Source organism: Elgaria multicarinata, chromosome 1 (genome assembly GCF_023053635.1).
Source record: "Elgaria multicarinata webbii isolate HBS135686 ecotype San Diego chromosome 1, rElgMul1.1.pri, whole genome shotgun sequence".
Classification (NCBI taxonomy): domain Eukaryota; kingdom Metazoa; phylum Chordata; class Lepidosauria; order Squamata; family Anguidae; genus Elgaria; species Elgaria multicarinata.
This window is the reverse complement of record NC_086171.1, coordinates 160734059-160758947: the sequence shown is the minus strand read 5'-3', so window position 1 is coordinate 160758947 and position 24889 is coordinate 160734059. Positions and strand designations below refer to the sequence as shown.

Genomic DNA, 24889 nt, shown 5'->3' with positions numbered 1-24889 from the left:
CCACATACATGCAGCTCTTAAATATGCAGGATTCCCAATTAATTTCAACAGTGGAACCAGGTTTGCACATGTGACCTTGCATGTGTGCAATGATGTACTGCACTGTTTCAATAAATAAATAAAATTGGTCATGTTTCAAAAAGGAAATTTACACAAAAGTAAAGGTTTATTTGTATTTCAGAATAAGATGAACAACTATGGTACTTCAATGGTAAACTGTTGAAGATGTATATACTCAGTTAAAGACTACATAGCAAAAAGTGCTAAACTAACCAAAACATAGCCATGCAAGGCTTTTTGTTTGTCTTTCAAACTAGTAGCTTCATTTACTAAAGGAACAATAGACATATCTGCTGCTTAGACAGAGAATTCTTGAAAGAGCCAACTATACATTTCTCCAAAATATTGTTTATGATCGGACACTAGCAATGGTGGGAAATGGCTGGAACAGCGAAGGAAACTGAGACTAAGATTATCCTACCATCTTCTCCCAAATCAATTACAAAAATAGAATACAACAGGGAAACAAGATGATTGTCCCAAGAATTAAAGGGTATAAACTATAATGTTAACATCTGTATCTTCAAATACTTCTTCAAGCATTGTTGAAACTTTACTCCAATCCAGGCGGTCAAGTCCACACCCAATTCTGGAAGATAAAGAATCCAAGTGTCTTGGGAATCTATTTATTTATTTATTACATTTCTATACCGCCCAATAGCCGGAGCTCTCTTTAATTTAATTTCCCATTAAATGTATACAATATACAAGCAGTGCAAAAAAAAAGAAGTACAATTCAAATTGCTAGACTGCAGCCCTATGTATTAGATAGAAGTGTGATATTAGCCCCATGCTTAAGTACCTGCACACACTCACAATTGCTGATATATACTAAACACCCTATGATAATTCCTTTTCCAGCACCATCATAAACATGTTTATTCTCAAATTTATCCCTCCGAGAGCACATACTTCCAGGTAAACACAATTAGGATTGTGACTTTAATTTCCCATTAGAAACCATGAAAATGCCACAACAAAATGAATTCATCAGATCTGCCAGCCATGAAATGGTGTCTAGAATGCCTACGGTTCAGTTCTGAGGTCATGGTGAAACCATGGTTTGGGCATCATAAATTAGGTTTGTGCTTGTGCATTTCCGCCTCTCACGTGCTTCAATGCCCTCCCTTGCTTCATTGATCACAGTAACTATAGTTTGCCAAGACATCCAAGTCTGGCAAATTATGATTACTGTAAACCATACTACGTCTCAATCCAGAATTAGAAACGTATGATTCGTGGTAACAGTAGTCTGCCAAATTTAGACATCATCACAAATTATAATTACCAAACTAGGAAATGAGGGAGGGAATCAGTGTACAAAGGGAGGCGAAAGTAGTAAAACGTTAAATCTTTTCAACAATGAACAAATCATGTTTTGGCTGTGTTGTGATGTCTGAACCAGGCATATGTTACCTGACATATGACACACATAAAAGAATTACTTATAACCCTCAGAACTATTATAAAATATGTACTCAACTGCTAGAAAACTATGGTATTTAGTTGTTTCAAGCAGCTACCTTTTACACAGGACTAAGTTCTGCTTCAGATATAAAAAGTGGAAATAACTAGACCTGTCTCTTTACTGCCACTCTTAAGCTTATTTTGGAACTTTGTGCTGTTGATAATGTACTTCAGCTCCACATAAAAATAATAAAGTGTTTGAAGATCTAACACACCACTTTATGTCCATACCAAAAATACAATAGTAACTTTTCAATAGAGAATGTGCTTACTTGGGCATAGAAACGCAAGTTACAGCATTGTTCTGACAATGGATTTTCATAGCTTCTAAACTCTTCTGTAGATTGCCATATGTAGGCTTATGAAAGTATTTGTCCTTTGAAATCTGAAAGTGCAAAGTAAAACGTAGATTAGCCCCATTTTAGACTCCTTTACAGCACAAGCTCCACATGTCTACTCAAAGCAGGTTCAACTGAATTCAGAGACACTCACTCCCTAGTAAGCATCTTCTGAGTAGACCTGCACAGGATTGCACTGTTAAGACTCTGATATTAGATACAGGCAGTCATATTTCAGACTACAAGCACATTTCGCCTACAAGGAACCAGATCTTTCATCACAGGAATGTTTTGGAGAATATGATTCAACCAAAATGTCACTTTCCTGGATGTGTTAATGGAACTTCCAAATATACTGTAGTTCGGATGGACTAGTAAAAAAAATGGGGGGGGGACCCTAATTAGCTATATAAATATGTAAAGAAACATTTTGAATTCCAGGACCAAGGTAACTTTCATTTTTCAATACAGTTCAGACTACTAAGCTCCACAGAGGTAGAGAAATATGTGAATAAATATCTTACACTCAAATAATACACAACTGGAATGTCAATTGATTTTAATGAATTTTACTTCTAATTATGTTTTGGCTTGAGGTGCAACTCCCAAAGTACCATTTCTCAAAGCACTCAGTGTTTTCTTATAAGGTTTCAAGCAAAGGTGCTACCTGTATATAGTACAAATAATATGAATACATGATAGTACAGACTATTTGAAAATTGATACTAAAAATCAGCCATCCCAGCAGCACTGAAACAGCAATACCACCTGATGAAAAGTCTGTTACTGTCGTTATAGTGAGATTAGTTCACAAAGGTAAGAGTACTTTCACTTGCCTGTCATAAATGAAGATGGAGAAATGCTATTTGTAGAGATATCTCCTTGCTAGAACCAGTACATGTGCCCCAAATCATTTCACATGTTCTACTCTTACCAGATAGTACACATATCGATTCTCTCTCTTCAGAACAGCTACATCTCCAGTCTTCTTTTCTATAACAGAGTTAAAACAATTATTTAATCAATGTATTGCTGATTGTTGAAAGCACTGTAGAAATTTCCTTATTCTTCAAAAATGTCTCAGCTATTTTACAGGAGTACTACTGCAAAAAAAAATGATATTCTAAACCAATGAAACAATCCCTCTTACTCTGTACTGAGGTACACTTCTGTGCAATTATGCATAGCTATGAGATAATCTACCCAAAGTAGCTTGCCTTCAGGTAGAAGATCGAAAAATAGAGTAGGTGGAAATACATATGAAAACAATGTACGGAAATCAATGGCAAATGTTCTGAGGCATAGTCTTAACAAACATGGCTATACACAAATGAACAGAGCTACTGAAAAGACTTCAAGCGCTTATGGGATTTATTCTAAAAACTGTATCACAACCAATATACAGTTAGCATGCCACATATCCTCTAACAAGGGAACACTTTAGTAAAATAGACAAAAGTACTACTGAATTGATTGGTTTAAAGAGAGTATGTTAAAAGGCTAGCTTAAGCACAGCATACATTCCACAAAATACACAAATTCAAATATCAAACCTGAAACTCATGGGGTACTGATGGATTCTTGCCCTGTCAATAAGAGTTCTTTGAAATCATAGACACAAGGTAAGGTTAGTTAATTCAGAAGATCAGTACCTCAGTCGTTTACTGTTCTGTGTGGTCCTTGCATCACTTCTTAGATAGACTATTTCTGGGTGATCCAGCCTCTGTCCAGTCGCTTCTTGACCTCCAAATAATCACCCATTATATGGGAGCATGGGGGGCTGCTGATGTCTTGAACTCCAAATCAGGAACACGTGGAGGCAGTGGTTGTGCAAATCAGTACCTCCACATAGAGGTGGACAACATGTAGTAAGTGCACCTGCAGCAGCTCATAAAAGGGTGGCTGGAATTGCATAGATCACAGCAACTTCATGTCTACACCAGCTTATACAATCAGGGCCTTCTAATAATCCTAGATGGGACACAAGCCCTCTAGTCCTCTATATCATTTGAAGGTCAGGAAACGATTGAACCAGGCCCTACCATGCAATAATGCCCATTATTGATAAGACATCAGAAAGTATTATCCTGCCACACACACACATTTTTGATTTTTGATTGAAGTTAATGAAATTACCCACATAAATACCAACATATTTGTTTGCAGAATCCTGGACTTTAACACCAGAATAATCAGAAAAGGAACAATCCACAATAGTACTTTGGGAAACGTGTTTTTGAAATCGAGACCGCAGATAAGACTTGATTTTAGTAAATTTATATTTTGCTATATTTAATCCAACAGATAATTTGATAACAATATAAGAACAACCTACATTTTTAAAAATATTTTACAAATAGCTCTAGCTTGCCTTCACCACTTACGTTGGCTCAAGATCTCTTGAACACCACCAAACTTCTTCTTAAAAATGGCAGCTATCCCAGCACTCATATGACAATCCGCACTGATACAATGAGCCAAGGATTCTGTTTCAGGACAAGTAAAAAGGTCTCCCTTTATGTACTTAATCTGATTTAAAAAGCCAAAGAGAAAACACAATGAATAAGAAGAAAAGCATTCCAGTTAGAACATAAAGCAACATGTCAATGTCACAGCCCAAGTTACTAGCTACAAACCTAACTACATTTATTCAGAAGTAACTCCCACTGAATTCAGTAATAATTTACTTATACTTACCTGAAGCCTTCATTTATGGCCCTCCAGATCTTGTTGAGCTGCAATTGCCTTTGCTGGTTAGGGATGATGGGAGCTGCAGTCTAGCAACCTCTGGAAGGTCACAAGTTGCCCACCCCTGTCATAAACTACAAACCTTCACTATAGGCATGGGAGGCAATTCAGCAGTTCATTCCAACCTACAGAAGTACAAGACTTCATACTATGCAATACATGAATTTGGGTGGTAGGCAACCTTTTTGGAAAGGATTCATTACAATATGGTCTAGAACCTGTACTTCCTAATGTAAAATCAGAGCAAGAACTTCAAGACTAAAAAGCAATAGCCAGTGTATCTCTGACTGCCTGAGGTTAGTAAGAAACAACCACAGCCAAAGTCTGTAGTACGAGCGCTTCAGTGCTTTCAAAAATCACTACACACTTTCTTGCTGAAGAACCACAAGCAGTTTCCATCTACTGACCTTTAGCACATGGGGAGCAACATAAATGACAATGCCAAAACCACAACAATGTAGAAGCACTGAACCATGACACTGTTTATGCTAAGGTGTGTCAGTGTCAGCATGACTTCTGCAGTGTTTACTTAAAAGCTCCTTTCATTTCAATAGGGTTTGTGTCCAGTGCTCAGATTGCAAACAATCTGTAAGAGCGCAAGACCTTGACTAAAAGAATAACATGAAATGTGGCAGCTTTGTATCAGAATGTTAAACTTTTGGCAATCAGCTAGCTCCTGGAATGGTTGAATTACAAGTAAGGGAAAGTTCCGAAAAATGAATGGAAACTAGGATTACATTGATCCATATAAAGATCCGAATGAATCTCAGGCAGTAATCCTGTGCAAATTTATCTGCATGCAAGTCCCACTGAACCCAACAGAACTTACTTCTCAGTAGACATGCATGGAATTGCACTGTGAATTGACTGAGACTGGCTCAGTTCAGACAACATGTCAGTCAACACAGTGTGAAAACTCTACACAACAGTTGAGTTTTTAGGAGATACTCCCCACACATGTTCTAACTCCACTATTGTGTGACTGTGGGCTACCGTGGGGTTGAGTAAAATCCATTGTGACGTTTGATTGACAGTTCCTCCGCACTATCTCCTTCCCCAGTCCTCCCGATGGTATGCCATCAGCCACTGCTACAAAAACAAACAAACCAATCCCTGCGGCTCTCCTAGAGCAGCACTCACTCCTTTCGCTGCTCTTGCTAGGGAACTCCAAATTCAATACAATGGAAAACTCCACGGAGCCCTCCACACAACACAATGGTTGTGCAGGAACTCTCTTCTGCACAGTGTGGAGTGTTTCAACAAAAAAAAAAACCTCCACCGTGGGGTGGAGTTTTCCAGCCAGACGACACATTTCTCAACGGTGGTATAAAAACTCCACCATGGAGCCACTATTTCATTGTTAAAAAGTAGATTACAAAATATTATCAGCTGTATTTGCACCAAGCTAGAATGGAATTTTAATTGACTTCATACAAGGTGATCAAACAGGTGTTGTTTTTAAAAAAGGGGGGAGACAGCTAGAGGTAAACATCATGAGAATTAGCAGCATAATTAACCTGTTTAGCTTACAAAAGAAAAACAGTAGTTCTAAATTTTGTGAGTGCTGAAAAGGCATTTGACTGTATACAATGGGATTTTTTTAAAAGAAAGTATTAAAAGCATTTGGTATAAGACCAATGCAGATAACATGGATGAACACGAGGTCAGATGAAACAGCATTTTACCTTTCAACAAGAAATTAGGCATCTGTCCTATATTGCCAATACAGAGATAGGTGCTTCTTTGATTGTGTATGTGGCTCGGGATTGTGTAGAGCTCCGGCTATTGGGCGGTATAGAAATGTAATAAATAAATAAATAAATGTTGCTTTGTGAGGACACAGCCCTAAAAGTCATCATAAAGACCATTTAAATAAATACTGTATAAGTTGAAATATTGGCAATTGGTGTAATCACAGAGATAAATGCAGAGATTACAATCACAACTGGTATAACTAAATAATTTATATGTGGATGACATGTTTTTATTTAGGAATTTAATTAAAATATTGTTTGTCACAATATCACAATTAAATAAGATAAATCTGAATCCTATGGGCATATATATATAGGGCAATTTAAAAATCAAGATTGGACTTTTAAGCAGATTTAGGTGAAAAGATACGTATAATAACAGAGGATTTTATTGTCTAAAATGTTTTTAAATTAATGGATAACAATTTGAACTTATTCATTAAAAAAATGAACAGAATTGAGCAAAGCATAATATTTCATGGATAGGGAAGACCATAACTGTGAAAATGGTGTTGCCCAAAGTTATATTTTTGTCCCTACCTTCTTGTTCCCACAAAAACACTGAAATAATCTTATTAATCAACTTACAGTGAATTATAAATTTCATATAGTAAAAAGTAAAGTAATAACAGGACACTTTATAAGGGCATTTGGCAGTTCCTTTCGTTACAAAATATTATGTGGCAATATTCACTGGACGGATGGACAAATCTTTAAAGACGAAATATTGGTTTAAAGAGCAGGAAGGTCTCGTTCAGCCATAACAAGAACCCAGGGCATGGGTTGCGTATTTGTTGTCACTGAAGATTTTTGTGTGCAAACTCTACACTATGGTTTAACCATGGGGTTATTCACACGCCAACAACAAACCATGGATTCTCTCTAATTTGTCCATGGTTAACCACCTATAGTTAAACCATACTGCAGGGTTTGCACATAACAACTCACGATTCAACAACAATCCATACTCAACCTGTACCATGGGTTGTCGTTATGTGTAGACCGAGTCATAGACTATCCATTAGCAGCATAGGTATGATTAAAGAAGTGACATTGTGTAATCCTATGTATGTTTATAGAAGTAATTCCCACTGTGTTCAATATAACTTACTCCCAGGAAATTATGCATATGATTATAGCACAACTTATAATGTAGTAATATGCTAATAAATTTATGGGATGAGTGGAGAGAACAAGTTCAAACCATCACCCGCCCATTGGTTTCAACCTCACTGAAGATGGTAGAGGTATTACTGATCTAAGATAAATCACTTTGCATAATGATTTTCTGTTAAGATCCTGGAAAAAGGGGAGACTTCTTGTAGGGGGAAAATTGACAAGAACAAAGAATTAACTTTTTGAGGTTGTACAAACTATGGGGAAATGTCAATTTCTACTAGATTTTCTTAGTAAAACTGCCAAATTATGTGTGGACAATTTCCTGAGAAGCCCATTAGATGGCAGTGAGTTTGTTATTTTAAGATGGAAGCTTTTTACGGCTCTGCTACACCAGTGAAAGAAGTTCAACTTGAGAAATGGAAGGAGGGCCCGTTCTCTTTGTTTTCGAGGCAAAGCAGTGTCAAGTGAACAGAAGCAGGTTGCACACATTTAGAAAAATAAAAAAGAAAGCGGACTGGAGAGTTTAGTGTTCATTACGTGTAGTATAACACTCCAAAAGGAACCCTAAGCAAAAGGCTGGTCCAATAGACATTTATGAATATAGTTCGCTTAATGCTCCGAATCATCAACCTCTTCTGCCCGAAACGAAAACCCCAAATTCAGCCTCCCTGCATCAGATTTACATGACGCCATATAATTAGGAAAATAAAGATATCTCGATTTCTGCTACAAGAACTAACACAGCAGCCACCATCACCAACCTAGAGAACTAAATTACAACAGTTAAAACCCGCACTACGCACCCTTTCTCCTTTTGCAGACTGGGTGCTAGTCATAGCTGCGCAGCGGAAGGCTTTTCAGGATTTCTTCAGATGCAAACACTAGAAAGGAACGTAGCATTCATGTTCATATCAGAAAAGCCAAACAAGTTAGTATGATTACTGGAAAAGATAGCAGACCCGAACCAAAAAGTACGAATCAGGGCACGGGAAACATTTAAGTAATCTTGAAAAAACGGGAGCGTGGGGTGGGTGGGTGTTTTGTCTTTTAATTTCTGGGCCTTTACTTTTTTTCAACACACTCCGGCCATACTGCCAAGAGTTTCAGCGCAATGCCTCGGTCTACAACGTTCTTGGATAAAGAACTGCATGAAAAGGGCGGCAGCTAACCCTATTCCCGCTACCCGTCGTAACGTCTCTTCTGCTAGGCGTCTCCACAGCTTCGCCTCCAATCCCCGCCCCCGTGGGCTTCCGTCAGTCGACTATAACGAAGAAGCGACGCGCTCCGCTTCCCGGAACGTATAAGGACACGGTCTTCCTCCCGCCTCGTCACCTATATTTGCTACCCGCAATCTTTGCTTGGGGAACCCTCCTCCAGTTCTTCCCCAGCGAAAAGCACAAAATGGCAGCCACCATATATGCCTTTCTAGGCAGAGCGCTCTATGGCGTCACCCCAAAATATTCACGGTGTGAGGAGGAGGGGGCAGAAATTACCATAGGGAAAAAAGCGTTAAAAATAGTAATAATCATGGCCTGCACATGCGTAGAGCAGTTGCCTAAAGAGTTGAAGGACTGAGTGAGAAAAAAAAGAGGCTGACTCGCGCGCGCGCGACAGTTCTGCGCACGCGCGCAGAGTTTCAAACAAACGCAACCTTCGGCGGGAGGAGCTCTTCTGCGGCGCCTGCGCGGGGGCGCCCTCGTCTTCTCTTTGTTGGGCGTCGGGGGTTGGGCGCCATTTTGCGCGGCGGCTGAGTGGAGGCGCTGATTGGGTTTCGGGGACCGGTGGCGGAGCCAATCAGAGCGGGACCCGAACCGGGGGAGCAAGGCACGGTGAGTGCGAGCAGCCAATATGGAGCCCCCGAGCGCCGGCCCAAGAGCCGGGATTGGCGGGGCCGAGTGGCCAGTCAGGAGGCCGCGCGCGGGCTAGGGCTGGGCGAGCGCTGGGGCAGCGAGTGGCTGTGGCCCGTTGGGTGCCCAAAACTTACATTGAGGCAGGATGGGTGGCTGACTACCGTGGGGACGGGGAGTCGGGGAGGTCACCCTCAGTGGGCAAACACGGGTAGGGTTAGTTAGTGCCGTTCTTCGGTGTCCCTGAGGCCGCTGGAGAAGCCTCCGGGATGCCCGTTTGTGAACTCAGCTGGGAGGAGGTGCAGCTGTTGAGAACCGCAGTGAGGGAAACCCATGGGCCTGATAAGGATTAGTGGCCTCTTTCATCCTCCAAGCTGACACGCTTGTGTCCAGTGTAGGACTCCTCCTGACTCCCACTGTCCAGCGAGGTCAAGTTTATTCGGACACCTTAGAACAACCTTTAAGACCATGGGCTGAAATTGAACACCACGGGGCTTACCGTCCTGTGTGAACCCGGAATTCTCTGCCAAATTCTTGTCTTCGTAAAAAAATAATAGTCTTCGATGAAGAGCAGTATTGCAAGGGGATAGGGGCCTTCCCGGGCTCTCGCTTCCTTCTAGATGTAAAGGCAGGCGTCTTGCATTATTCATCATTTCGTATGGCAAAAGAATTGGAAACCCATCTCAGACGAACATTGCTGTTGATTGGGGATGCTAAAGTGTATGGATTAAACAAACAGTTTTGGAATTGATTTTGGGGAACTTAATTGCAGATCTGTGTAAGACTAGATCTCTCTCTAGGATGCTTTGCATGTTGCGGAACTAGCATATATTCTGTGCACCAGTAGTATCCCATAACCGGAGAAAATTCTTTTTACAAACAGTTTTTAAAAAGCATGTTTTCTTTCACGTTAGAATGCAGTATTGTGATCATTTTGTAATGTTATGTGGTTCTTGATGTGCTTCCTGAAGCAAAAGCAGGGTTTAGCTATTATGATTTTAATGGTCTTAAACATGTGTATTTTCATATTTTGAAGAGTGATCTGTCTTCTTCCTGAACTGCAAGTTTAGTTTCTGGGTGTTTGTTTTTTTACATTGAGTTCAGTGATGCAGATGTTTCTCTATGAAGGATGTGAGATAAAAGACTAGTTGAAATCAATCCCACATGGAACTGAAAGTATTATTTATTTACTTAAGGCTTGGGAGTTACTTGCTTTGTGGTCCAATCAGGAATTTGAAGATAGGGAGTGCATTGTATTAAACATCTTTTAAAAATTAAATTTATCATAAAGTAGCTATGTCTATTCTTTGGTGCATAAATACATCTTGAAATTCCAGTTAAAGTCTTAAGAAATTTTATATTTATTTATTTATTACATTTATATACCACCCCACAGCCGAAGCTCTCTGGGCGGTTCATAGAATGAAAAAGGTGAAGTTTTAAATATCAGCCACTCTGAGCTATATTAGTGGGGTCGTTGTCAACCACCTCCTCCATGATAGATTTTCACACTCTTCTGCTGAAAACAGCAAAGAATGATAATGCCTGTGCAGTGATATGAAGTCTCATACTTGTTTAGTAGCTGAGTTCCCCTTCTTGACCTCATAAATGAATCCAGAAGAAAGGCAGTGTCAGTATATCTGGTATCTTAGTTTTAGTGTTTGATGGAAGACATGTACTCCTATCTAATGGAGTCTTGCTCCAGTTTTTGCCTAAGTGCCCTTTGTCTGCCCCAACATTAATCACAATGTGAGGTGAATACTTCATGAAGATGGAAATGCCAGCCAGCTAACTCTATCACAGCATTGTGGTACTGCCATTTACTCACAATTTACTTTGCAGCTTGCATCTTCTTGAGGCTTTTCTACTATCTGCTCCCAATGAAGGTGCTTGGGAGTTACAAACCTCTGCCCAAGAAGGTGGGTTTAAATATGAACTAAATATAGCTATATGGTAAGGTACTATGAAGGTAAAACTGAGACTTGTGGCACCTTAAAGATGAACAAATATATTGCTAATACCCCTCTAGAAATGAAATATTTTTTTTGCATTTAAAATAATGTCTTCATTTGCTATTAAGTAAATAGTTACTCTTGTAACAATAAAAAAATATGAAAAATGGTAGCTAGAGTTCTGCCTCACCATTTGGAAAAGGTTTGGGGAGCTTACAATGTAGAAAAAGCTGTAAAGTTTTTAAAAAGATTAAATAAATTTAAACCGATGAGATTATTTAAAATTCTCCAGATTAAAATTGCCCTTTTATCAGTTTGAGCCAAAGGCAGCTCAAATCAGTAAGTCTTGCATTACTTTCCAGAAGATGCTTGGGTTTGGACATGTCTCAGAAGGGAGGGAAATTCACAGTGATGAAGCTGCTATCTCTGCCTTCATTTAGAACAGAAATCCATTTTTGGAATTTTGAAAAGTGCTATGGGTACTGACCCCTAGTTTGCTCCCCACCATAGACACAAAGCACTACTCACACTATTTTTCCACTGGACCTTGGTAAGAGGCAGATCCGGTTAAAATGAAGGTACTTGAATTTGAATATTTTTGCATGTGGTGTCGTCATCCCCCACAATCACCATGCCTTGAAAGTTTACATTGGCATCTGTATACTGCACAGTAAAAATCAGGTCCAGTTTCACCATGACACAAAAACATGGATCCAAAGCACAGATCCTACTAGATGTTCATGATTTGATGATGGCCAAGAGAGCCACAATCAGATCACAGAACATCTGTGGAAACAAAAGGTGACCTATGGTTTGGTGAGTATTGTAAGCTCTATGACAATAATGATCTGTGCGTGGGGTCCATGTTTCATGGTGGTTTGGGGGGATTCTTTGGGGGGGAAGGCCTAAATTCATGAAGATGTGTTTTACTGGATCTGATTTTTGAGTGTGTGTGGAGGGAGTTCTTTTTGAGAATATGCGTTTTCTTCCCTGTACCCCATATTCTCTCAGTGCCACCCCATTTATGTGTGCATATTCTCTTTCCCTCTAGCACTCCATTCATTCTCCCCTGACCCTTGTGTCTTGCTTGTTCTGCATTCCTCTCTTCTCTTTTCCCCTCCATACCCTCTGCCAAGATTACCAGGCAGCAGTGGTCTGTTGTTGTTTTCTTTTTGTGTTTAAATCAATTTTAGTGGCTGGCTGGGCACACTTCAATGCAAAGTACCAGCAAGGCTCCAGCCACCCACTTACTGTCTTCACTTCCTGAAGAATGCCTATGGGCCCCAGGTGATGGGCAGCTGGAGCCTTGTTGGCACTGCCTGGTCGCCCACTCAAAAATGAAACATTAATTGAAAGGGATCATGGAGATAGCAGAATGCTTTTGTGGGTGCAATAATAGCTGCAGGCATCACACTGTAGGAAATAGAGGGTGCATGTGTATTATAATCACAAGGTCAGTCAGACTTTGAGACGATGGCAGAAGGGAAGTGGTGATACCAGCAGATTTCTATCTACTTGTAAAGCTTGCACTGCTGACAGCGATGCTCTTCATTAATTACTTTGTTTTGTGTTGTCTCTTATCTCATTCTGTCATCTGCTGCTTCTGTACCTATTCTTGATTATGTTCTGAGGGGTTGTGGCATCTCATGAGTCAAAACATTTGGTAGTACCATATTTATTGCATTTTAAAACAATCCTATTTTTGTGATCTTCTGTCCAACTATGAGAACGAGTATGCAAGGGAACAACCCCTGTGACTTCCATGTTGTAAAGATAGCTTAGATAGGGTGACCATATGAAAAGGAGGACAGGGCTCCTGTATCTTTAACAGTTGCATAGAAAAGGGAATTTCAGCAGGTGTCATTTGTATATATGGAGAACCTGGTGAAATTCCCTCTTCGTCACAACAGAAAGCTGCAGGAGCTATACTAGAGTGACCAGATTTAAAAGAGGGCAGGGCACCTGCAGCTTTAACTTTTGTGATGAAGAGGAAATTTCACCAGGTTCTCCATATATACAAATGACACCTGCAGAAATTCCCTTTTCAATACAACTGTTAAAGATACGAGAGCCTTGTCCTCCTTTTCATATGGTCACCCTAGCTCAGAAAATCCCTAATGGACCTTAACTTCCTGCAAAAGAGGCCGAGTTTTCCACTTGTGTTTTCTTCTGTCCCTTTTTAAGTGTACCACAGTGATGTGAGTTTTCTAAAAAAAAAAAAAAAATTGAATTGGAAAATTTTCTAATGCAAATTAGGTTAGCAGGGACATCTTCAGTTTTCATCGGAAAATATTCTGATGCCTTAGCTCAGAGAGAGCTAATTTAACATGTTTATTATATTTTACAGTTAATAAACAAAGCTACAAGTGTTTGACCTGAAGTATTTGAGGGGGGGAATTAAAGTAAACTTAATGTGATTTAAATGTTATATTATGTGTGTCATGTGACATCACCTATTAAGATGGAAGCATGGAGCATGAATTCCTTGACTCATACCAAGGAATCCAGTCTGCATCTAACAATTATTAAGCCAGCCAGCAATTAAGTCCAATGTACTTGGAAAACTTACAGATCATCTTAACAGCCCTGCAGAAGGCACATAACTATCTAGGCCCCAGGCACTGAAAACAGTCTCCAGAACAGGAGGTGGTGCCTCATATGTTACACCTCAGGGTATATCTGCAGATCTTACTGCTGAAATCCTGAGCTAGATATGGGCACTAAGGGAAGAATTACAGCCTACTTAACTCCTCATTAAGAAAACACTGGAGAAAATGGAATGTATGAGAGGAATGGAGAAAACTGCCACTGAAGCCCTAGAAACTGCCACCAATAATACTTTCTAAGAGGGAGAAGGAACTGCGTGCCAAAATCAATGATTTGGAAAACTGATTATAGGGCTAATTTCAGTTTTCATGTGTTTTAAAACCACATGGAATGGTCTGACAGAGGTTTCTGCTAGAAAGGCTAGGCACAGTACTTACAAATCTTTCTCCTCAGTTGGCACTAATTGAAAGAGCCCATAAACTACGTCTTTTATTCACAACAACAGAATAAAACAATTTCTAAATTTGTGCTTACCAAAACTCAAGGCACTTATGTTGGGCTCAGTTTCCTAGCACCTTCTGGCAATTTGACACAAATCACTGTTTACAGTGAAACTCTTTATTGCAGTAGATCAGGTTTCACAAATTGCCTTTCCAGAGTTTCATTGCAGAAATTACAACATTTATAATCCCCTATAAATCAAATACCTCTATAAAAGCTATCAGCACACTGCTTGGTTCAAGAAACAGTTTCAAGGCTAAAATTAATTCAGTCATAAGTCATGCAACAAATTGGAGATGAGAATCTTACATTGCAAAGTCATAGCAGATGAAAGTTAGAGATTAACAGTAAATCCAGGCAAGTAAATATACTGATCACTAAAGACATTGATCTCAGTAAGGGTACTTTGGATATCAGTTGCTTAACTTTTGGTGTCACAAAAATCTGCAAGATTACACAATTTATTCTCATGTACACACATTGACTACATTTTAGCATGTGTATTGTGAATCAACTAACATGCATTTATTGGAATAAGGGTAATCTTTGATCATGCATGGGTTGCTTGCACTGTGTTGAAAACAATGCAGCCCCTAGATCAACTACATGGACTTTTGATGTTCTGTTACTACAGATTCAAATTATAAGAGAAACGGTACAAAGAGAATTGATAAATTGTTTTTAAGAAAGTATGACACTAGGTATAATTTTTTTTAACAATATGGGATGCCATGAAATGAGAAGAAGAAGAAAGAAAACAAGTATATAATCAGCGGAGAGTCCTTGAATCTAAACATAAACAAGGGTTATACCCTCTAAGACTTCTTCTTGAAACCCACAAATCCCAAAAAGATCTGGTTTATTTAAAGCAAAAATATTAAGAATTTGGAATAAAACTTAAGATTACTAAGTGTCTACATGAATAGTAAAGTATTTAAAATTAAGGATAACAAAAATATTTTATATCAAACTTTAGAAGAGATTAATAACCAGTTTAAATATTTCTACCAAGGTTTATATACTTCAGAGAAATCCAAACATAGAATATTGATAGTTACCTAAATTCTGTTGACATCCCTATACTTTCAGAGGAAATCAAGTTTTCTTTGAGAGCCTAATATCAAAAAGAGAAATTAAATGGGTGATTAACTAAAAAAAACGGGAAGCTCCTAGGACTGGCTGACCTACCAGGTGAGTTTTATAAAGACTTATCTCACTTTTAACTACACTATTCAATTCCATTTTACAAAAAAGGCTCACTTCTAGAATCGTGGAAAACTGGTAGGATAATGACAATACCCAAACTGCATCAAGATGCAACACAATTGTGTTTTATAGATAGATAACATTGCTAAACCAAGATGCCACCTTGTTTACTTCAGTTATAGCCCAATGACAATAATCTAATGGGGGCATAAGTCCACAAAGATCAAACAGGCTTCATGTCCAATAGACAAGTCTCAGATAATATTAGAAGAGTGTTGAAGACAATATATTTTTGCAAAGCAAGTGATACCAGCACTCATTGTTTCTTTAGATGATCAAAAAGGCTTTGACCATTTAGAGTGGTCCTTTATGAAATCAATGCTATCTAAAATGGGTATGGGACAGACTTCTGCATACTGTTGAACAATTTTACACAGGATCAAGAGCAGTGATCAAAGCAAATGCATTAGATTCATCCCCTATTACTCTGCAGAGAACAAGGCAAGGTGCCCTCTATTGCGTCTGCTTTTTGCCCCGTCTGTTAAACGTCTGGCAATTCCATTAAAGAATAATAGAAAAATTACTGGCATCACAAAATACATCTGTTTACAGATGATGTGGCAATTGCCAGTAGTAATCCTAAACTGTTACTTCAAGAAATCCAAAGAGAAGTCAGTAGCTGTGGTAAGGTTTCAGGCTTTAAAGTTAACTATGAGACATCAGAAATTAGATGACCAGACACAAAATCATCTTAGCAAGATATTTCAGTTTGCATGGATAGCTAGGCATGGAAATATTTAGGCACCAGTATTGCAAAATCTATACAAATCTGGTTAAAAATAATCATTTCTTAGTTACGAAGCAAATTGAAAAACAAATACATTCATGGAAATCTTTCCACCTCCCTTGGTATGGGAAGATTGCAGTTGTCATAATGACATTACTCCCAAAACTAAGTCCTATCTCAGACCATGCCCCTTTTACATCCTAGACACTATCTTTAAAAAATGACAAAAAATATTAATGATTTATATGGAAGAAGAAAAGACCCAGATGTAATAAAAAAAAAAGATTTATAGAAAGAAAACCTAGTGGGATGACTCCCATGACTGGAATATAGCAATTGAAGGATATAACTTGTTCAAAAAGAACAGAAGAAATAGAAAGGGAGGTGGAGTTGCACTATATGTTAAAAATACCCATCCCTGCACAGAAATACAGGCGGATCAGACTGGGAGCCCCATCGAGAGCATCTGGATTAAAATAAATGGGGCAAGGAATAAAAAGAACATGATAATCGGAGTCTACTACCGACCACCTAATCAAGGAGAAGACGACAAAACTTTTGAGAAACAAATTGCCAGTGTTTCAAGGAAGTGTGATGTAGTAGTGATGGGGGACTTCAATTACCCTGATATCAGTTGGGAGACCAATACTGCCAAAAGCGCCCCTTCCAAGAAATTCCTGACATGTATGGGTGATAACTTTCTCCTACAGAAAGTGGAGGAAGGAACTAGAGGATCGGCAATCCTTGACTTGATATTGACCAATAGGGATGACTTAGTGGATAAAGTGGCAGTTACAGGAACTCTGAGGGAAGGTGACCATGTCATACTTGAATTTTTTATTATGAAGGAGACAAAAGTTGAGTGTAGCCATACATGTACTCTGGATTTTAGGAAAGCTGATTTTAATAAACTCAGAACTATGATAAGTAAGGTCCCATGGCAAATGAGCCTAATGAGAAAAGGAGTGCAGAATGGGTGGGAGTATTTAAAAAAGGAAATTTAAAAGGCACAGTTACAAACAATTCCAACAACGAGAAAAGATAGAAGACAACAGAGGAAACCAATGTGGCTCCACAAAAAGCTTAGAGATGACCTGAAAACAAAAAAGGATTCATATAGGAAGTGGGACGAAGGCCAGGCTACAAAAGAAGAGTACAGACAGGTGGCGCAGAAGTGCCGAAATGGCATCGGGAAGGCTAAAGCTGAGAATGAACTGAGATTAGCGAGGGATGCTAAAAGCAATAAAAAGGCTTTCTTCAGATACGTGAGTAGTAAAAGACAGAGGAAAGAAATGGTGGTTCAACTGCTTAATGAGGATGGCAAATTGATAACAGATGACAAAGAAAAAGCTGAAGTGCTCAATTCCTACTTTGCCACAGTCTTCTCCGAAAAGCGGGTCTATGACCCCCCTGGAAAAAGTGAAGCAGAAGTTGAGGGGGCAGGATTACAGTTTGAGATTGATAAACAAATGGTCAAAGAACACTTAATTTCCTTGAATGAGTTCAAATCTCCAGGGCCCGATGAACTGCATCCTAGAGTAATGAAGGAGCTAGCGGAAGAACTCTCAGAACCTTTGTCTATTATCTTTGCAAAATCATGGAAGACGGGTGAGGTGCCGGACGACTGGAGGAGGGCTAACGTTGTCCCTATCTTCAAAAAGGGCAAAAAGGAGGAACCTGGGAACTACAGACCAGTCAGTCTGACATCCATCCCTGGGAAAATTCTGGAGCAGATTATAAAGAAGTCAATCTGTAAACATCTTGAAATCAATGCGGAATCAATGTAGAATTATGTGATCACTAGAAGCCAACATGGATTTGTCAAGAACAAGTCCTGTCAGACAAATTTGATCTCATTTTTTGATATGGTAACCTCCCTTGTGGACTGTGGGAATGCTGTGGATGTCATATATCTTGACTTCTGCAAAACTTTTGACAAAGTACCACATGACATTCTGATTAACAAATTAGCTAAAAGTGGGCTAGATGGAACAACTATTAGGTGGATTCACAGTTGGCTACAGAATCTGACTCAAACTGGGGAGAGGCAACGAGTGGGGTAGCGCAGGGCTTAGTCCTGGTCCCAGTGCTCTTCAACATTTTTATTAATGATTTGGACAAGGAGGTGCAGGGAACGCTTATCAAATTTGCAGATGACACAAAATCGGGTGGGATAGCTAATACCCTGGAAGACAGAAACAAATTTCAAAGTGATCTTGATAGGCTGGAGTGCTGGGCTGAAAACAACAGAATGAAATTTAATAGGGATAAATGCCAAGTTCTACATTTAGGAAATAGAAACCAAATGTACAGTTACAAGATGGGGGATACTTGGCTCAGCAATACTACAAACGAGAAGGATCTTGGAATTGTTGTAGATCGCAAGCTGAATATGAGCCAACAGTGCGATATGGCTCCAAGAAAGGCAAATGCTATTTTGGGCTGCATTAATAGAAGTATAGCTTCCAAATCACGTGAGGTACTGGTTCCTCTCTATTCGGCTCTGGTTAGGCCTCATCTAGAGTATTGCGTCCAGTTCTGGGCTCCACAATTCAAGAAGGACGCAGACAAGCTGGAGCATGTTCAGAGGAGGGCAACCAGGATGATCAGGGGTCTGGAAACAAAGCCCTATGAAGAGAGACTGAAAGAACTGGGCATGTTTAGCCTAGAGAAGATTGAGGGGAGACATGATAGCACTCTTCAAATACTTCAAAGGTTGTCACACAGAGGAGGGCCAGGATCTCTTCTCGATCGTCCCAGAGTGCAGGACACGGAATAACGGGCTCCAGTTAAAAGAAGCCAGATTCCAGCTGGACATCAGGAAAAACTTCCTGACTGTCAGAGCAGTATGACAATGGAACCAGTTACCTAGAGAGGTTGTGGGCTCTCCCACACTAGAGGCCTTCAAGAGGCAGCTGGACAACCATCTGTCAGGGATGCTTTAGGGTGGATTCCTGCATTGAGCAGGGGGTTGGACTCGATGGCCTTGTAGGCCCCTTCCAACTCTGCTATTCTATGATTCTATGAAAAAGAAAGAAAGGGGATTAGGGATTCCAAATTTTAAAAAATGTTATGAAGCATTTCAGTTAAACCAATTAATAAATGTATATCAGCAGCAGGATTAGCTATGCATGGAATAAACAGGTGCAGAGGGTTCCTATTAATGAGATCATGACAATTCTGTCTGCATTAAAACATATACATGAGATCAGAAGTCCTTTCACAGTTCAACTTTTGCAATATGGAAATGATGGACAAAAGGCATTCACATTGTATATCCTATGAATTTTGGAAGGAAATTACTGTTGTTTTTGGAACACTATTCACAATAAACAATGTTTTATCTGGCTGATATGAAAGAGAAATTGGAAGATACAAGTCTTCATTGGTTCCAGTATATGCAGATAATGCCGCCTTGTATGTTGTCCTCATGCATTGCCGGAGGTAACAAATCCACTGCCTAATTTTTTATGCTTTTTGAATTCTAAATCTCTATAGAGTTAAAAGGCACGGTACCCAAGCTATACAAATCGCTGATTGAATTATTTTCTGAATCATCCGAAGCATTAAAAGCATGTTTGGAAGTAGATTTTGGGATACCAATAGACAATTCCCTTTGGGACAAGTGCTTTGTTTCTGACTCGGTGAAGGCAATGAGTACAAGGGCAAGGAAACTGACTCTCAAAGTACTTTCTTGGTAGCACTTAACCCCTGCCAAGGGACAGAAGATCTTCAAAACAACTTCAAATCAATTTGATCAAACAAAATATCAAGACTTCTGTACTGGGAATTCTGGGTATTTTTCCAAAGGATTTATAGTATAACCTGCATAAAGACGTTATTGTTCACTCTTTAGCAGCAGCAAGAGCAACGATTTCAAACCAGTGGAAAGGTTTGTGGACTTTTCTGTCAAAGTTTGGATTCAGAGGTTTGGGGGTCATTTATTAATAGATAAGCTTACCTACCATATGAAAGTTGTTAATGGTCATGGAAAACCTGAAACATTTTGTATGGCGTGGTACCCCTTTTTGTGGTATGGTGTTCACATGTCCCAGACCCAAGCCTCTCCGGATCATTATAAGATTTTGCTAAGAGAACATAATTTTAGCTTAACGGTTTTGCAATTCTGCACTCTACTCATTCTAACTGGATTGTGTTTGATTATCTTTGTTTAAATTTTAAGTCTTTTTTTTAGCCCATACTCATTGCACTGAAAAAAATGATTTAAAAATAAAGTTTAAAAATGTTACATTATGTTACATTATGTAGAATGTTTATTAAAATATTGTAAATGTTTAAAGACAATAGCTTATACCTCCCTTATATTGTTCAAATTTAAGGGGGGGGGAATTAATTTAATGATAACTGTTGACACACTAATTTTAGTAACCTAAAGAAATGTGCATGATATATTGACAGCCACTCATTTATTTCAACAGAGTTCAGCTGTCTTCCACTAAGGTTTGTTAAGGGCACCTTCAGTTTCACTGTCACAACTTATTAATTCCGTTTCATATGTGAAATACATATATTTCAATGACATAAATGTATTCTCTCACATAATTTCTAGGGTTGTTCATCAGAAAAACATTAATTACGATTTTGAAACTACCAAGCTTGCCTAATAGTATATTTGCAATTGGGACACATTCATTTTTACTAAAGAATTTACTAAATGGGAGTTTTTCTACAGAAAAATAAAGCACTGCAAAAAAAATTCCACCCCACATCATTGGTTATCACAGAAGAGGTAGGGCCATTCTGACATAACATGGAAAGCACGGTACTCACTGAAGTGTGATTCCACACACGACTAAGGTAACAGGAGAAGTCCCAGGCAACATGGACAAGAATCCGAGATGGGCTCCTTTCCCCATTAGTGTTGCCCCAATTTTGGCCACAGCTACATTATGGATTTCTGTTGTGTAGCCTGGGGCTTCCAGTGTTACCTAAGCCACCAGAAAGAGCCATGTTGCAGCAGTTTTTAGGAACTTGGGTAACATTCAGAAGAGGATGCATTTCATTCCCACGTGTGCATTAACCCCACTCCCTGTTGCCTGAAATATTGCATCTTACAAGAGGAAAAGGAACTCAGGTTAGCAACTAGGAGGCCATACAGTACCTGTTGGTATAAGGCAGCCCTGAAGGGCATTGGCTAGTTCCTATTATACATTGAATTACTTAATTGTATTTAAACAGAGCTTTGGCTATTGGACAGTATAGAAATGAAATGAAGTATTTTGTAACCCTGCATGTTACCCTGTATAGGATGCTTTGGAACTATGGTTCCACCATATCTGAATTTCAAAATGGGGTATATTTTGAGCACTTAAAAATGGGATTTATTCCCGGGTAGTCCCCTGTATTCCCAGTGATTTTCTTTCACTTTCTCTCTTTTTAGTTTGCTGTCCATTGGGGCTTCTGGTGTCATTTTTAGAACTGCCATTCTTCCCAAAAGCAATCTGAGAGGAGTCGTAGTAGGACGGCCAAAGTGTAATATAAAAGCAACACCATATGGCATCTGTGAGCCCCCTCCAGCTTAGAAAGCCTTGCAATCAGCTGTTCTTGTGTCTCAGTCTTTATGAAGTAGCCTGTCCTGTGTTGTTGGCAATGAATAAGGGAAGACAAGCAGAGAGGATCTTTAGCTCTTTTCTTGACATCTGTGGTAGTTCTGAATGAGGGTTGTTGGAAGATAATAAGATATTTTATTCCTGTGGCCCTTTACTATGAAAGCTCCAAACAGATTTAAGTTTATGTGTTTAAAGAAAATAAAACAATGAACTTCTCCTTGAAACAACTATCTTTAATTCATTTCCACAGACACATTCAATATTTGTATTACCTATACCCAAGATTTCCAAAGTGTATTACATTTAAATTTATTGAATCTTTCAAAACAATGGGATTCTTGGAAGGGAAGAGAAAATCTGTAGAATAGGTGACTTTTTTCATCTCTGTAAATTAATTCCCAATCAGTGTTGAAGATAATGTTCTCTCTTTTTCTCATTAGGTTTCCACCTGACGATTGGCTAAAGGATTGGCACTAGAAAAACTATGGAGCAGTACACAGCAAACAGCAATAGCTCGACGGAACAAATAGTTGTGCAGGCGGGACAAATTCAGCAACAGGTGTGGGAAATTACTTGAGATAGCATACTCAAAGCCTTGGGTTCTAAATTTCTGCTTTAAGAGTAGACAAGAATAGATACTTCCTTGCTACTTATGATCTGATCAAGACCTTCTTCCCACTGATATATTTTCAACATCTTAAGATAATCCACCACAATATGTACTTGTGGAACATTCTGGGTTGTATCCAGTGTTGGTGCTACCTAAAGTAGACCCATTGAAATGAATGGGATTTAAATTAGACTACATTGGATACAATCCTTTGTCTTTCAAATGTGCATTTTTCTATTGTTCTCACCCATTCTTCCAAACTGTTCTGAGTTTTCTTTAACAATGTTTAAGCTGATACAAGGTTGTAAAGTAACCTTTGGAAAAAGAAATCTTGAAATGTCTTTGTACAAAAATGACTGTTTAGTTGCTTACACAGCATAAGTAACATTAGCATCACTTCATGAAATATTGAACTTATTTACTTTTGGGGGTAGGTGTTTTTTTCCACCACTAATCCAGATATGATATTCATGCTTGATTTAGTATCAACTGTTATAATGCTTCTTGTAGAGTAGTATAAAGACATCCTTAGATCCCTGCCAAAGCTTAGACTGTAATGCAGGAAATTCATGGATTGACAGCATGGATTAATGTAGGTAAGGTAATAGTAGCCTCTTACTTCCCTTTCCCTGCTTCTTATATCTGTGTGCTTTTTTTCCCTTAGGAACATCCTAGCACTGTAACTTAAAGGGAATTCTGATCTAGGCAGAATGCAATTACAGGATATTTAGATCCATTCTTTAGAATTCAGGGGCCTCCAATTGCCTGTTTATTTATTTATCATTATTGGGAGCTTACAAGAGATTCTAGACTTAGTATGAGGGCAGCAGCAGTGCCATGCTTTTCGTTCTTTAGCCTATGAATGTTATTCAGGCCAAAACACGGGAGGCTCATCATATTAGAACCGAACCACATTAGAAGCAGATAGTTCCCCTTCGTAGGGCCTGTCATCCTTCTCCCAGCTGTAAGGGTTGTTTCTTGTCTTGAGCTCTTCCTTTCCTCCTGTGAAGTTTCAAGCTCTTCCTGTTCCTGTTCCCTGCAGCAGGGCGGTGTCACTGCTGTCCAGTTGCAGACTGAGGCTCAGGTGGCATCTGCCTCAGGCCAGCAAGTCCAGACCCTCCAGGTAGTGGTGATCTATCTGTTGTATTTGTGTGAGCACTGCATGAATCATCCCCATCACCTCATGTTTGATGCTGTGTTTGCACTGGGGCTTGAAATACGAACAGAAACATAGTGGCAGTTTTATGTACTGTAACAGCTATGGTTTAAGCTAACTGTAGAGGGATAACAGTTAACATTAACAAAAACGTTGGAGCTGATCTCCCACTTCATGCATGCAGCAAACCAGTTCCGTGAAACGCCTGCTGTTGTGGATGTGTAACTGGGAGGGCAGCAGGGGGTGGGGAGGGGAGGAGCTCTCTGTAGACTTGCAACCCTTCGTTATGGCCTCTCTTTGTTAAGGAAATTTATTTTTTAGAAATGATACATATTTGAAAGGGGTTCTCCTCCAGTCAGATATTTCTAAAAGAACTTTATTGCAGTAATCAGAAGATCTGTGAATTAGATATTTTAAGAAAGGAAGTCCATTGAGGAAATATTTCAAACCCTGTCTTCTGTTCTTGTGAAATTATTAATGTCATTGTGAACATCATTCCGATAAGATATGTCAGGACAGCCAAGAGTGCATACGTGTGTGTGTGTGTGTGTGTGTGTGTGTGTGTGTGTGTGTTTAATGGTGAATGTTATGAAGATCATTGTTAATCTCCATCTTCATATCATCAAAGGCTTTCCTGGGGGTCTTTTGCTTGTTAAATTATTTGAATTAATATATTTTTTTATGATTCTGAGTTGAAAACTGATCAAAAGGGCTTACTTGCACTAGGCATAGCTTGGAGATTACATTGCGCCTGTCTTCAACACTTTGTCTTGTTTTTTAAGCTCTGTAGAAAACATTCATAAAGGAAAAGCTGGCTTTCGTTGGTTTCTTCATAGATCTATTTTGACCAATATATCTCATTCTGTCTATCCTACTGCTTAGAGTACTCATTAATTTCCTAAATGAAATCTAACTTCACATGAATTAGTCTAAATATTCATAGGGAATCACAGCATTTTGTATCAGAAAGATAAATGAGACCATAGTCTGGGTCATATTCAGGTCTCATACTTGGAAGGTTTCAGTTAGATCTGCCAATACCAAGAGCCTTGTCTACTATGTGAGCTGCCTGCAAAACTCAGTGGTTTGTTAGTGTTTGTTTTCCACAAGTGCTCTGTTATGTCCCATGTTGCAAACAGCTATGCAAGACAGGCCTCAAAGCATATTGCCCGCCTGCTTCATCCCGTTTAAATAGCTTCCATCTTCCCAGTAGTATAGGATCTTCAG

General features: G+C 39.1%; 2 protein-coding genes across 11 annotated transcripts in view; one reads left to right on the top strand and one right to left on the bottom strand.

Moving 5' to 3' along the window:
- Positions 1 to 144: 144 nt before the first annotated feature.
- On the bottom strand, positions 145 to 8887 carry OARD1 (O-acyl-ADP-ribose deacylase 1). Of its 5 annotated transcripts, none has more exons than XM_063141218.1 (6): positions 8656 to 8887; positions 8290 to 8367; positions 4250 to 4394; positions 2800 to 2858; positions 1800 to 1912; positions 145 to 649 (listed from the first exon to the last, which is right to left on the bottom strand). In XM_063141218.1, exons 2-6 carry the CDS (start codon positions 8320 to 8322, stop codon positions 547 to 549), a joined length of 453 nt encoding a protein of 150 aa, XP_062997288.1. In that variant the 5' UTR covers positions 8323 to 8367; positions 8656 to 8887; the 3' UTR covers positions 145 to 546. The 5 variants fall into 5 exon arrangements, with proteins under 5 accessions (XP_062997288.1, XP_062997312.1, XP_062997295.1 ...); XM_063141242.1 differs by lacking the exon at positions 8290 to 8367 and adding an exon at positions 6299 to 6395 and having other exon boundaries at positions 8656 to 8885; XM_063141225.1 differs by lacking the exon at positions 8656 to 8887 and adding an exon at positions 6299 to 6395 and having other exon boundaries at positions 8290 to 8649.
- Positions 8888 to 9140: 253 nt separating this feature from the next.
- The window catches only part of NFYA (nuclear transcription factor Y subunit alpha), a 27436-nt gene continuing 11687 nt past the window's right edge, over positions 9141 to 24889 (top strand). For 3 of the 6 annotated variants that reach the window (XM_063141135.1, XM_063141142.1, XM_063141119.1), the window contains exons 1-3: positions 9141 to 9315; positions 22337 to 22455; positions 23549 to 23632. In XM_063141135.1, the coding sequence (XP_062997205.1) occupies positions 22381 to 22455; positions 23549 to 23632 (159 nt within the window). In that variant the 5' untranslated portion in view covers positions 9141 to 9315; positions 22337 to 22380. The remainder of the gene's footprint in view (positions 9316 to 22336; positions 22456 to 23548; positions 23633 to 24889) is intronic. The other 3 variants (XM_063141159.1, XM_063141151.1, XM_063141126.1) reach the window with 2 other exon arrangements.